At 34.3% G+C, this 13,152-nt stretch overlaps 1 protein-coding gene across 1 annotated transcript; it reads left to right on the top strand.

The window, feature by feature from the left end:
• The first annotated feature begins 240 nt into the window (after nucleotides 1–240).
• Nucleotides 241–1,491, top strand: LOC110915314 (transcription factor MYB8). The gene is made up of 2 exons (XM_022159986.2): nucleotides 241–450; nucleotides 768–1,491. Exons 1-2 carry the CDS (start codon nucleotides 318–320, stop codon nucleotides 1,394–1,396), a joined length of 762 nt encoding a protein of 253 aa, XP_022015678.1. The 5' UTR covers nucleotides 241–317; the 3' UTR covers nucleotides 1,397–1,491.
• The last annotated feature ends 11,661 nt before the right edge of the window (nucleotides 1,492–13,152 follow it).

Here is a 13,152-nt window from a genome sequence, read left to right as displayed (position 1 = left end):
GTCTTTTGTTATATATATTCTATTCTATACAATTTTCTTTTTCTTTTTTTTTTTTTGAAAGGTGACTATGGTATGCTACCAAGATTCGTATATCCCCATTTTATGGCTACTATTTTTTTAGATGAAATTAATATTTTTATATTCCGTTTTACTTAAATAATTGATGCACTTTTATTATTTCCAGAAACGTGCCAACTTATAATTCTAAAAAGGCATTTAAAAGGCGACCAATTGCCGTCGGCTGCATTGTATAAAACACTCGATAATCTCTTTCAAAAAACACACACACTCAAGTGCGTTTGTGTGTCCGAGTCAAAATGGGAAGAGCTCCTTGTTGCTCAAAGGTGGGTTTACATAGAGGAGCATGGTCCGATGAAGAAGATAAACTCCTTGCTCAATACATTCAAACACACGGTGAAGGCCAATGGCGATCTATGCCTTCCAAAGCCGGTATGTCAATTGTTACGCTTATAATTCGATACACATAGTAACATTAAATTAATAAAGTCGATGTCTCAGCATAAGCAGCCTCTCTGTCCCCGTTGGACAGAGGTAAGATTTGCCTATCACACCCTAGTAATAGCTCTGCTATGCTACGAGTGGGTTTGCATTGCCTATGTTTATTAGCTTGGATAAGAGTCCTCTACTAATAGTCTCTCTGTCCTTTGGGATAAGAGTCGTCTGCTATTAATGAGATTATACTGGGTACGTTTGTTTGGTTGTTAACGATGAATTAATTAATGATTGTTGTGTTTTATTGGATCTAGGGTTGCTAAGATGTGGAAAGAGTTGTAGGCTACGATGGATGAATTACCTACGGCCCGGAATCAAGAGAGGAAACTTCACCGCGGAAGAGGATGAAATGATCATCCAGCTACATTCTATTCACGGAAGCCGGTGGTCATTCATAGCCTCCGAGCTTTCTGGTCGAACTGACAATGAGATTAAAAACTACTGGAACTCGCATCTTAAACGAAAACTAGTCGAGGGTAACCAACCCGAAGCCGGTAAAAACAATAAAAAACCAAGAAAGAAGAGAAAAACGGATCAACAAAAGTCTAAGGAAGAAGTGAAAACCACAGAAAAAGAAAAGGAACAACAAGTTATCCCTCAACCAGCTTCATCTTCTTCTTCTTTGTTGCCTTCTTCTTCGCAATCACAATCGCAATCGCAATCATCGAGCTCGACGATGGATCAAGTAGAGGCTGCTGATTTACAGGTTCCAACAGACTTCTGTTGGCCGGATTGGTCACCATTGTTGGATATGGATGGTGCATCAAGCATGGATATGACATTGGATGGTTTAGATTTTATGATGATGAAACATGATGATAGTGAGATGCTAGAGAAGCTGTATGATGAGTGCTTACTACTGATCCAAGATGGAGATCAGTAATTTTTTTTTAATTTTTTTTTTTTTTTTTTTGGTGAAAGATCAATTATGTACCAAAATAAAGTTAAATAAAATAAACTTCTTTCCTCACTTCCCAATTTGGTGGTTGAAAATTTCGACAAAAGCACCGTAATAAACTAATAATCACTTTTAATATGTTTGTTAATAAATAGATAATTTTTGGGGTAAGTTTCATTTTCAAATAAGTGATACTATTCATGTATTTAATTATCATAAATGATTAAATGACATTTGAGTGATACCATTCATGTATTTAGTTATCATAAATGACTAAATGACACTTGATTTTTTTTTTTTTTTTTTTACGGCTAGATCACCCGGTCATGCATTTGGCCTTTGATCACCCAGGACTCACGAATACAAAGTAAATAAATGAATATTTTCATAAAATTACCCTAAAAGTAAAAATTATATCAAAATTAATTATTCTCTTTCATTTTATCTAAGATGCACTTTTCATGGCTACCATTATATGGGTCTACACTCAGGAGCGGAGCTAGGTAGAGCCCTAAGTGGGCGGGCACACATTTGAAAAAAAAATTAGTGTATTTTGTAGGGAAAAAATCCTGATCGCACCCATTTAAAATATTTTACGGGTCCGTCAGTGTCTGAACTCTCGCATGTAACCTGATTAAGAAAACGATGACACCAACAAGCATTTTAAGGGCTTAGCCATGGGTAAAAAAAATAATAAAAATAACTATAAAATTAAACCATATGTGTATGTGTGTGTGTGAAAGGAAGTCCAGAATTTGTTCAACAAACGTGGTTTTGATTCAAATTTCATACATGTGCAATCAGTCATTTTAGTTCTCGAATGTGTTTTTGTGTTCCCCTGAGAAAGGTCAAGAAATGAGAAGAATGTATGTGTCAACCAAATGATTGTGTTTGAATGGAATAACTTGCGTGCTTTGGTTGAGTTTGAAACTAATACCGAAGAAGTCTATTTTGCTTCCCTTTTTTGGTTCTTACTAGTCATCATTTAATAAAGGCACATGACTTTTCAAAAATAATAATAAAAATCAATGAGGTAATTTGTAATGAAAAGTACTTTGTTAATGGTTCTACGATGAATATGTGTATCTGTAAAGGATATGTAATATGTTTTAGTTCTTTTTCTTTATTAATTTATTTTTCCATCATGTCTATAGTAAACCTTGTTGGGATATGTAGTGAATTTGTAAATTTATATTGGTCAAAATTCTCCTGTTCGATGTCAATTTGAATATGTATTCTATTCTAATCTAATTCTATTCTATTCTAACTACTACAAAAACCAATTGGGGGAATAGTGCCAGGCAGCTGCCTGTCACTCCCCCATTGGACCAACCCATATTTAATTTAGTTTTATTCTCACCTTAAAATTACGGTTTCGTCCTTTGCTTAAAATTACCGTTATGCCCCCAGCTCAAAATAAATTTATAATCTTGCCTCTAACTCAAAATTACGCTTTTACCCTCGGGTCAAAACCTAACTTTTACTTTTGTTCCCAGTTTAAAATTACGGTTTCACCATCTGTTTAAAATTACGTTTTCCCCCAGCTAAAAATAAAATGTTGTTTTTCCCTCTAGCTCAAAATTACGATTCTGCCCTTAGCTAAAAATTGCGCTTGTGCCCACCGTTCAAAATGAAAATATGTTTTTCCCCCCAGCTAAAAATTATGATTTTCCTCTCAACTTAAAATTTACCCAAATGGGGGAATAGTGTCAGCAAGCTGCCTCGCACTTCCCCATTGGACCAACCTATTTTTAAATTAATTTCATTTCCAGTTTAAAATTACGCTTTCCTCCTTTGTTTAAAAATACATTTTTGCCCCAGCTCAAAATAAAATTATACTCTTACCCCTAGCTCAAAATTACACTTTTGCCCTTGATTGAAAACCTAACTTTTGCTTTTGTTCCCAGTTTAAAATTACGGTTTCGCCCTTTGTTTAAAATTACGTTTTTCCCCCAGCTAAAAATAAAATTTTGTTTTCCCCTCTAGCTCAAAATTACGTTTTTGCCCACCGTTCAAAATAAAAATATGTTTTCCCCCCTAGCTAAAAATTATGATTTTGCTATCAGTTTAAAATTATGATTTCGCCTCCGGTTCAAAATATATTTATGATTTTGCCCTATGTACAGCGATACAGAGAGAGGCACAAAATTACGGTCATATCATCGTTTTTTTCCCCATAGCAAAATTATAGTAGTCTTTTTGTAATTGATTGAGAATTATTCGGGCATCGCCCCGCCCAATAGCCCCGCAACGCGGGCGGGGCATCTACTAGTTCTATAACAAATACTTGGTACCTAAAAATGTAGCAAAATGCCAAGCAAAATTTTGTTGCTAAATCCATAGCAAATAACCAAAGCCAAATCTGTAGCAAATACTGCCTAGCAAACTTCGTAGCTAAAAATTTGTAACATACTTCATAGCTAATATTCCGTCGCTAACCAACCCGTAGCTAAAACCGTGATAAAATCGGTAGCCAAAATTTGTTGCAAAAATGGTAGCAAAAACATAGCAAATTTTAGTATCTAACATTCGTAACAAAAACTACTTCGTAGCTAAAAATCAGTATCAAAAGTTCGTAGCTGAAAATATCCGTAGCTAAAAAATTCGTACCCGCTAAAAATCCATAGGGAAATTCTGTAACAACCTTTTCCGTAGCAAATCTGCGGCTAAAATAGCGACGCCTTTTTTTGTAGATAAAGTCGACGCACATATAACGTTCGTAGCTAAAGTTGGTAGCAAATTAGTTAGCGACGAGACTTGTAGCTACGAACCAAATCTGTAGCAAATCCGTAGCAAAATGGGTGTTTGCGACGGATTTGCTACGAATTTGTCCGTAGAAAATGCCTTTTTCTGTAGTAGTGTTCCTTGGAGGATTATAATCATGAAGATTGGGGCTACGTTATTAGGGTAGAGGGTATAACCCTCGGTGAAATGTGCGGGGAGGTATGTCACCGATTCGGTGACTATACCGTGTGTTTGTGGGTATTCGGTGAGGAGGAGATAGGGTGGGTATTTCGGTGAGAGTTTACCGAAAATGAGAGAGAGAGGGTGATTGATAAAATGGTGGGTCCTAACCCCTTTTAACCAATCACAGTTATTTATTTTTTAACCTACTCAAACACCTTAGGGTGTTTGACTATACCCTCTGATTGAGTGCAAAATTGGGAGTTGAATGGAGAGTTGACACGGCATAATATTATTGTGTAGAATTTCACTCAAACACCCTAAGGTGTTTGACTATACCCTCCACCCTTAGGCTAGTCGGTATGGGGTGCGGCCCCGGGTCGTCCTGGGTCGGCGACGGTCCAAACACCGTGCCCCCCCCCCCCCCCGGTCCCGTCTTCCGCGTCGGGTTCTAGCCGTTTGCGACGAAGCAAAAGTGGTGGGCCCTTCAACATTTGTGACCGTTGAAAATAAAAAAAAAATTAATTTATAATTAACATTAAATATTCAAACGGTCATAATTCAAAATATACCCAAATTCACTTCCATTTTTATAAATACTCACATCTTTAACCATTTTTTTCACAACTTTTCACCCACTACCACCCCATCTCTCTCACATTTTATAAACCACTCTTCCCTTTTTATAAAAACTCATCATATTTTGTACCATTTTTTACCCGCTACCACCCCATCTCTCGCTAAAAAATTATCATGGCACATCATTTTACATCCAGCACGTGCGCAAACACCAAGGAGGTTACGACACATTATGTACGCTTGTATCATCCTTCATAATATGATCATTGAAGACGAAGGGAGAGCGATATGCGAGTACGACGAAAACGCGTCTACTGGAAATTCTGTTCCAGTTAGTGAGGAACAACAAGATTTGAACGCCTTCGCTCTACGTAACGAGTACACACATCACAACCTACAAGCGGACTTGGTGGAGTACATTTGGAACAACGCTCCCAACGAACTCGGCCACGACATGGAAGACGAAGACTAGTAGATTATTTTAATATATTAGGATATTTTTAAGTTTTTTTTTTATTTTTTAAGTTTATGTTTTTTTTAATTTATTTTTTTTAAGTTTAATTTTTTTTAAGTTTATGTAATGTTTTTTAATATTAATGAAAATATTTTGTTACTTTATTTGTTAAATGTTAAAAAAAAATTAGAAGATTAAAAAAAACATAAAAGTGGTGGAAGACTATGACTAGGACCATCCTCCCATGCCCCATAGTTTTGGAGGATGATCCATCCTTGGAAGGACTATGACGTGTCGCCTACGTGGCGGATCATCCTCCAAGGATGGTCCATCACCATACCTTGTAGTCTTATGAATTTAACTTCGAGATTATGACTTTCTTAGGCATGATTTTATTTCGTCTAACTGTTTTAAAGATATGGTATACCAGAAGATACAAGATAAAAAGCATGTCACTTAAAATATATTACTTTAGTGATATACTAATCAAATTATTACACATTCTATAAAAATATATTGTATTTTCATTTATTTCAAAATAAATTTATCCTTCTTCATTTTATTTCATAAATAATTTATCAACCGCAACTTTAAAACATTATTGTACCTTAACTTCCTTAGTATTATTATAAATATTGTTATAAATCCATCATAATGAATGCTATCCACATTTCTGAATTTCTGATTATGTGAACTCTTCACCTTCCATCATTATATGTGGAGTAAATATATTTTCTGAGAAAATATCCTACCATTTTATATTGATATGCTTTTGATTTTTTTTGAATGCCGGGTTTTATTAAATACAAGAGAACTATATAACAAACATACAAGCTAAGCGAAATCAAAGACAAGCCAATTTACCCATTCTACTAAAAACAATTTAGCTCTATTTTTTAACCAAAGGTACCTTGATGCCTTAATATCTGTCATAAGCCTAGCTATATCGACTCTCTTGCTATAAAAAAACAACCTCATTGCGAAGTTTCCAAATACCGCAACATGCTATTACCATGATAACGTGAATGATCCTCTTCTTCACGTCCGACCTGGAAATTCCTTTGTGCAAACTAAGTAGATCGCTAATTGTGTATGCATAAATAGGTGAAATTGATAACCATGATGATACCATCTACCACACTCTTGAGCAAACATAACATGATGTAAACAAATGTTCCATCATTTCATTTTTCTTCATTACAAAGAGGGCAAAGGGTGGAAGGTATAGGTATATGTCTTCTTTCCAAAGTGCTTCTTGTGGGTAGGTGATCCAAGTTCATTCTCCAACCAAAGAAGTTTACTTTACGCGGTATCCATCTACGTACCGATTTAACGGTGATATCACAGGGAACCACATTTGTATCGGATATAATCTTACGTACCAATTTAACCATGAAAGTCCCCAAGTCACCTGCTTGCCATATCCATTTGTCTTTTTGATTCCTAATAGAAGTTTGTGTCAAGATAGCAGCAAACCCATTCAGTTCCGTAATTTCTACATTTGTTGAAGGTGCTCGATGCCATTGCCAATCAATACTATCAACCGGACCCGGTACCCTGAGTCTATCGTTTACCATGCACCCCTTGTATTTTTCTAAGGAAAACAGAGCTAAAAAAAGATACTGGAATGCTATATTTGATGCCCAAGTATCCGTCCAAAATTGTACATCATTCTCGTTTCCCCCCGAACCTTTAATGAGCCGCTTTAGGTGTATGTTATCTTTCTTGAGTGTCGCCTCCTTCCTTATGATACTTGGGTAATATTTGCATTTTAGGTTCACAAACAATATTTGATGGATGAGAGAGGAACGAAGATACAAATATAACATTACGGGCGTGAAATTTATGGTCATGGCCCTTAAAGTTTTGATAAAGAGATCTTAACATTTTCATAGTTGTTTCACGATCATGATCACATTGATATGTACCAATCGGTTGATAGATAATCCGTTGAGTGGATCAGGTTTAAAAGAAATTAGCAAGAAACAAGACTTCAGATAAATCCCTAATTTTTCATTCATCAAAACAACCAAACTACAAACGAAAATTATAAATAGTAACAAGACTCAAACTACCAACTACTACTTAACCCATATTCTACTAAAATAGTGCAGAAATTACTAACCACTTTGACAAACAAAATAACTAGTAAAATAAATATTATACAAAATTAAATAATGCAAATCCCATATGCCATAAAGTAAAGTTTCTGATGCATATCATTGTCACCCAAGGAAATGAGCACATAACACACATCCATGTTATTTCCCTAACCTAACATGAATTTCCAATTTAAAGGTTAAATAGTCGGAATTAAAAGTGTACGTTGTATATGTGAGAGTATATAAGTATATAACTTATATCTAAAAATATAGCATTAACATCTTATAGTTGACAAAACACTTTGTTACTAGCTACTTGAACCGATTTAAAATTTTATGATTAAACTAAAACAATAAGCTTTGAAATTAAGACATGAAAAAAGAAAAGGAAAAATTACAAGTTTTGTCCTTTATCTTTATACCATTTTTTAGGCGGTGCTCTTTTTAACGAATGTTGACAGGCGGTGTCCTTTACTAGGTATTTTGTTGCAAGTTTAGTCCTTTACACCCATCCCAGTTAAAAAACCCTGTTAATTGTGGACAGACAGTGTCCTTTACTAGGTATTTTGTTGCAAGTTTAGTCTTTTACCTAGGTATTTTGTTGCAAGTTTAGTCCTTTACACCTAACAATTAACATGGTTTTTTAACTGGGTTGGGTGTAAAGAACTAAACTTGCAACAAAATACCTACTAAAGGACACCGCCTGTTAATATTCGTTAAAAAAGACACCGCTTAAAAAGTGGTATAAAGATAAAGGAGTAAATTTGTAATTTTTCCATAAGAAAAAGATGTACGGGTATAACTCGTGAGAGCAGACAAGGGTTCCGATTCCCGACGATGGATCCAGTCTTGTTTTCAACAACTTTGATACAGTATCAACTTGTTTTATCCTGACCTATCCGTTGTTTATTTAATTATATCTGTCATTTCCAACTTTTTGGTATGCAGTTTTTGTTTTTGTTTTTTTATTTTTTTTATTGTGTTTTATGTTTAAAAAAACAGAAGAAATGTGCAAACTAATAATTGTCCAAGTATCCAGCTACGGTGTATCTGTGATTCTCTTTCTAAGTCAACGAAGCTTACATACACCAATCTGACAAATACTTACAAAAGGGTTGTAGCAAGTGGTATTGGTATTTTTTCTAGTGTGTTAATAAACTCTCACTTAAGTTTATTTTTTGTTTATTTACGGTTTGTATAATCTAATACGGCCCGTATAAAGAGTGTGAAAATAAAACATAATAAAAAATATACACCCTTATAATTTTTCAATTAATTATATCATTTACAGATTTTAATAAACATATAATATATGAGCGTATAAGTAGCACTAGTGGGGATTAGCCTTAAGACTATTGTGAGAAGAATTTACGAATTAGATTACATTGAAAATTGCAAGGGTTGTATTTAAATTGGCTATGTTATAAGAAACAAAATGTTGGGCCACAGTAAGACATAGTCACGCAAGCTAGACGTAGTAAAAACAATGATGTTGAGGTGGATATGTGGGTATAGAAGGTTAGAAGGGATAAGAAATGGGGGTTTGGGGATAAATTAGTGGTGACTAGTGTATCAGATATGTAAGGGATGGGAGATTGAGATGGTTTGAATATCTGAAGAGAAGACTAACAACGATGTCAATTAGATTAGGGAAAACCCTTATTGTTGATGGGAAGAGAGGTGGATGCAGACCTAATTTGACTTGGTATAAACGAATTATGCATGATTTGCTAGAAGTGAACCTCTCTAACGACATTGTCGATAAAAGGACTTTATAGGGGCATAGGCAGGGCCGGCTCTTGGGCCGGCAAACCCGTGCCGACACCCGAGGCCCAAATTTTTAACGGGCCCGAAAGATTTTTATAAGCTTTTATATATATACTAAATTATATATTTAATATATGCATCCATTTATGCAAAAAAAATGTTGGTAGTGGAGTGGAATAACCATTTCAAGATTATGTAAAGATCTCAAGTTCAAGTCTTTGCTCCACTACCAAGGTTTTATTTTTTTAATTTATTTGCCCTTAACCACAATTTTGCGCCCAATTATTTTTGTCGCCCGAGGCCTAAATCTTTTTAAGAGTTCTCAGGGATGGCTCTGGGCATAGGATTAACGTTAAAGATACATGGTTATCTTAACTTTGCTTAAGGGACTAACTTTGCATATACTTTCTTTGGGAGGGTACAAATTTGTCTCAATTTTAGCATAGAGCCATAGAGGCTTGGCCTTACCAGTACTTTTGTAGGTCTTTGCATGTTACCTTCGTATATTCGTGTTATCATACTCGTCCACTAGTGTCTTTATTGGTAAGTTACTAATACTGTATTTTTTGTTATGTTTAATACTTATTTTGCTATTTAGATTCCATGTGTAAAAATTTATGCTTTAAACACAATTTTCATGTGTAAGTAGAGATTTGCAGCCAGGGGTATCCATGAAAACAACTATTCTATTCTTTGGAATATATGTATGGTATGCCTAATTACCTATATCTCAACCTTTTCGGATCCTATCCAGTGGTGGATCCAGAAATTTTTTTCTTGGGGGTACGGAACATTTTTAAAAATTTTAGGCCTCTAGGTATATAAGTAAAAAAATCGGTTCGTACCAGGTCGGTTTGGGTCAGGTCGGGTCATGTAAAACAAAAGAACATTAAACTAAATATATATAAGCATAAAAAACATGTCAAACCTTATTACAAACATAATTAAAACGTCGCCCTACGAGTTTTCATTTTTTGAAATCTATCCAAAACATCATCTAAAGCTACTTTCTTAATCAAGTCTTTCTCTAAATAACATATACAACTATCACTTAACGTCCCTACTCATGGTTCTTACCACAAACAAATTGATCCATAAGTTCATCGCTCCATAAATAATGTTTCAATTTTAATTTTCAACTATTCAAGCCATAGAAATTGTGTGTAATTACCCTAAAAATCATCTAAACAACATAATCACCCTAAAAATTACTATATAACCATAAACAACGTCAAAACACACGAAATTTCAAACCTATTTATTTTATTGCCCTTTTTCTCCTATAATATCAACTAAAATCATCAAAAAAAAGATAAAAACTTACCTTTATCGGATTCCGGTTGGTTTGGCGTAGGAGGGCGGCGGTTTGGTGTTGGACAGCGGTGGTTCGCAGCTGCTGATGATGTGCTGTTGTGGCTGCTACTGTGTTCGCTGATTGCTGGCAGGAGACGACGCAAGAGAGGGAGGACGGGAGAAATTCTAAGGGACTATTGAGCTTATTTTAATTATTACTAGTGGGAATGCCCACACATTGCGGCGGCTACTTTCATTTTTTTGGCACACATTGTGTGACGGGTTTCACGTAATTTATATCCATCCACCACCACAAAAGACATACTTGGCCCCGTGGATTATTAGCATAATTTTCTTCTCATTCATTCATCATACTTTATATCCCTCAAGAACTATATTCAATTTGGTGGTCAGCAAAAAAAATCCACAGTAACAATTTCCAACTCAAGATCAAAATATCTAGCTCTTCCACCTTATTAGTAATTTATGCATATCAAATAAAAAAGATAACATGATATTCCTCAGTAAAATAAAAATAATGATGAATCAAGTTATATTGTTTTCATAGGTATAACAAGTAAACCAACTTTGTAACATTTTTTTAAGATAGTATGTAATAAATATCATAAAAAAAACTGACATGAATAATCAAAATAATCCTCTTTAACTTTACTACCATAAAATAAGGTAATGAATAGTTTTTTTTCTAATTTTTTACACAAATCATTTGTCACACCCTGACTTTTGCGGAAACGTGATTATGGTGTGACTTTCTTAATATCATTGCATTCAATCATAACATCAACTATATGATAAAACCATAGGCTTGTCATCCAATAAATAAGTGGAAAACATAACAACATCATTTTGAAACGTAGACTTCAAGTTCAAGTTTTACAAATCATACAACTTGTTTATGAGTTCATTAAAGACTCGTCAAAAGTTAATGAATAACACCAAGGTTTGGAAGACGTGTCTCGTCCAGGAATAAGACACACTAACCAAACTCAAAGACCATGGATGACATCTTTATTCTTAACGCAGCATAAAAACTTCCAACGCCCGCCAGATCCACTTTACAATTTCCCTGAAATACATGTAGTTTGAAAAACATCAACAAAAGTTGAGCGAGTTCATGTGTTCGTTTGTGTGTATGTATAAACCTTTGAATCGTTGTAAGTGTGTATGTAAGTCCCTGGTATGTAGCAATAAGGAAAAAGTGATTACCACTGGGTTGCAAAGCCAATGGTATGTGTGAAGTGATGCAGGAAGACTCAAACATAGCAGATTTCGCACCGGGCTTCTGGCTGTAAGACATAGTCACCACATGGTCCACACAGCGGACTCGGAGGTGGGGCTCGCTACACCCAAATAGATCTATCACTCATGCCCCTTGGTCCTACATCGAGGATTGATGGCCTTAATCGCCCTACTCATTCACATGATCTAGTAGTAACCCTCCTTAGCTAACCATACCATGTATAAAATGTTTGTAATAATCGTAACATGTATTTCGCCCCCGAAGTATAAAACTGAAAACAGTTAAGAGAAAAAGGGGGGAGCATGAACTCAGTGTATTGCGTCTTCAGTATCGTAACTCAATCCCTTCAGCAAACACGACTACCTACAATGTGCTAATGTCTATTAGACGAACGGGTCGTGCCTTATCATAGTCTTAGTATTTACGTTCTGAGTTACGTTTCCTTTAAGTCTTCAACATTATTCCGAGTTATAATCACTTGTTAAAGGAATAATTATTTTAACTTTAATCTTTGGAATAATTGTTAAACAATATTTTTGTAATAATACTTCTCAAGTATTCGTATTCGTATTTCCTTCCCAAGGATGGGGTATTTCATACATGTTTATCCGTATTCTTGTATTTGTATATCTAGCCATGTAGTGGCGTCGTATTCCGATGTGTTGATCCAAAAGAATATATATATCTTTAAGTCTCACTTAGAAATATATATATATATATATATATATATATATATATATATATATAAACCTTATTTTTATTCAAAACAATACATTCCAAGAAAATATATTTTTTTCCCAAAAATACTATATTTCTTAATAAACCCAAGTAAAAATATTTTTACTTTCCCAAATAATAATACATTTTCTCCTGTCCCAAAAATATGATATAACTTGGTAAAAATCATACTTTCATGCTTTCATGTCCAAAATAGTATTTACCAAAAATATATTTGTAAGAGTATTTCCCGGAATATTTTGAAAGTTACGTTTTTGTGTTTGGCTTCACAATATTAGGCGTGTAACTTAAATATTTATTCCTTGTGATTTTTGGTATTATTTTGGAGTTGTAAATTTCATGGTATTTGCTAAGTTATATTATTTTACCCTAAAATAATATAACTATTCCACAAAGTATACAAATATTCACACAAGTGTCTTAATATAAAATATATATTCTAAATATATATTTATCCATTTTTATTTACAAAAACCAACCTCCAATACTAGTATTTTTGTTACAAAAATCTATGGCAAAGTTTATATTGAAAATCATAGTCAAAAATACACTTGTAAATACTTGTTAGAAAATATTTTCTAAGTGTTGGAATTTTTAGAAAATTTCGCCATAGTTTCCTTTGTAAATGGAGGTGTCCATGCTA

The sequence above is a fragment of the Helianthus annuus genome, chromosome 6 (assembly GCF_002127325.2).
Source record: "Helianthus annuus cultivar XRQ/B chromosome 6, HanXRQr2.0-SUNRISE, whole genome shotgun sequence".
Lineage (NCBI taxonomy): Eukaryota > Viridiplantae > Streptophyta > Magnoliopsida > Asterales > Asteraceae > Helianthus > Helianthus annuus.
Note: the sequence above shows the minus strand (reverse complement) of the source record. Positions and strands in the feature narration are given on the sequence as shown.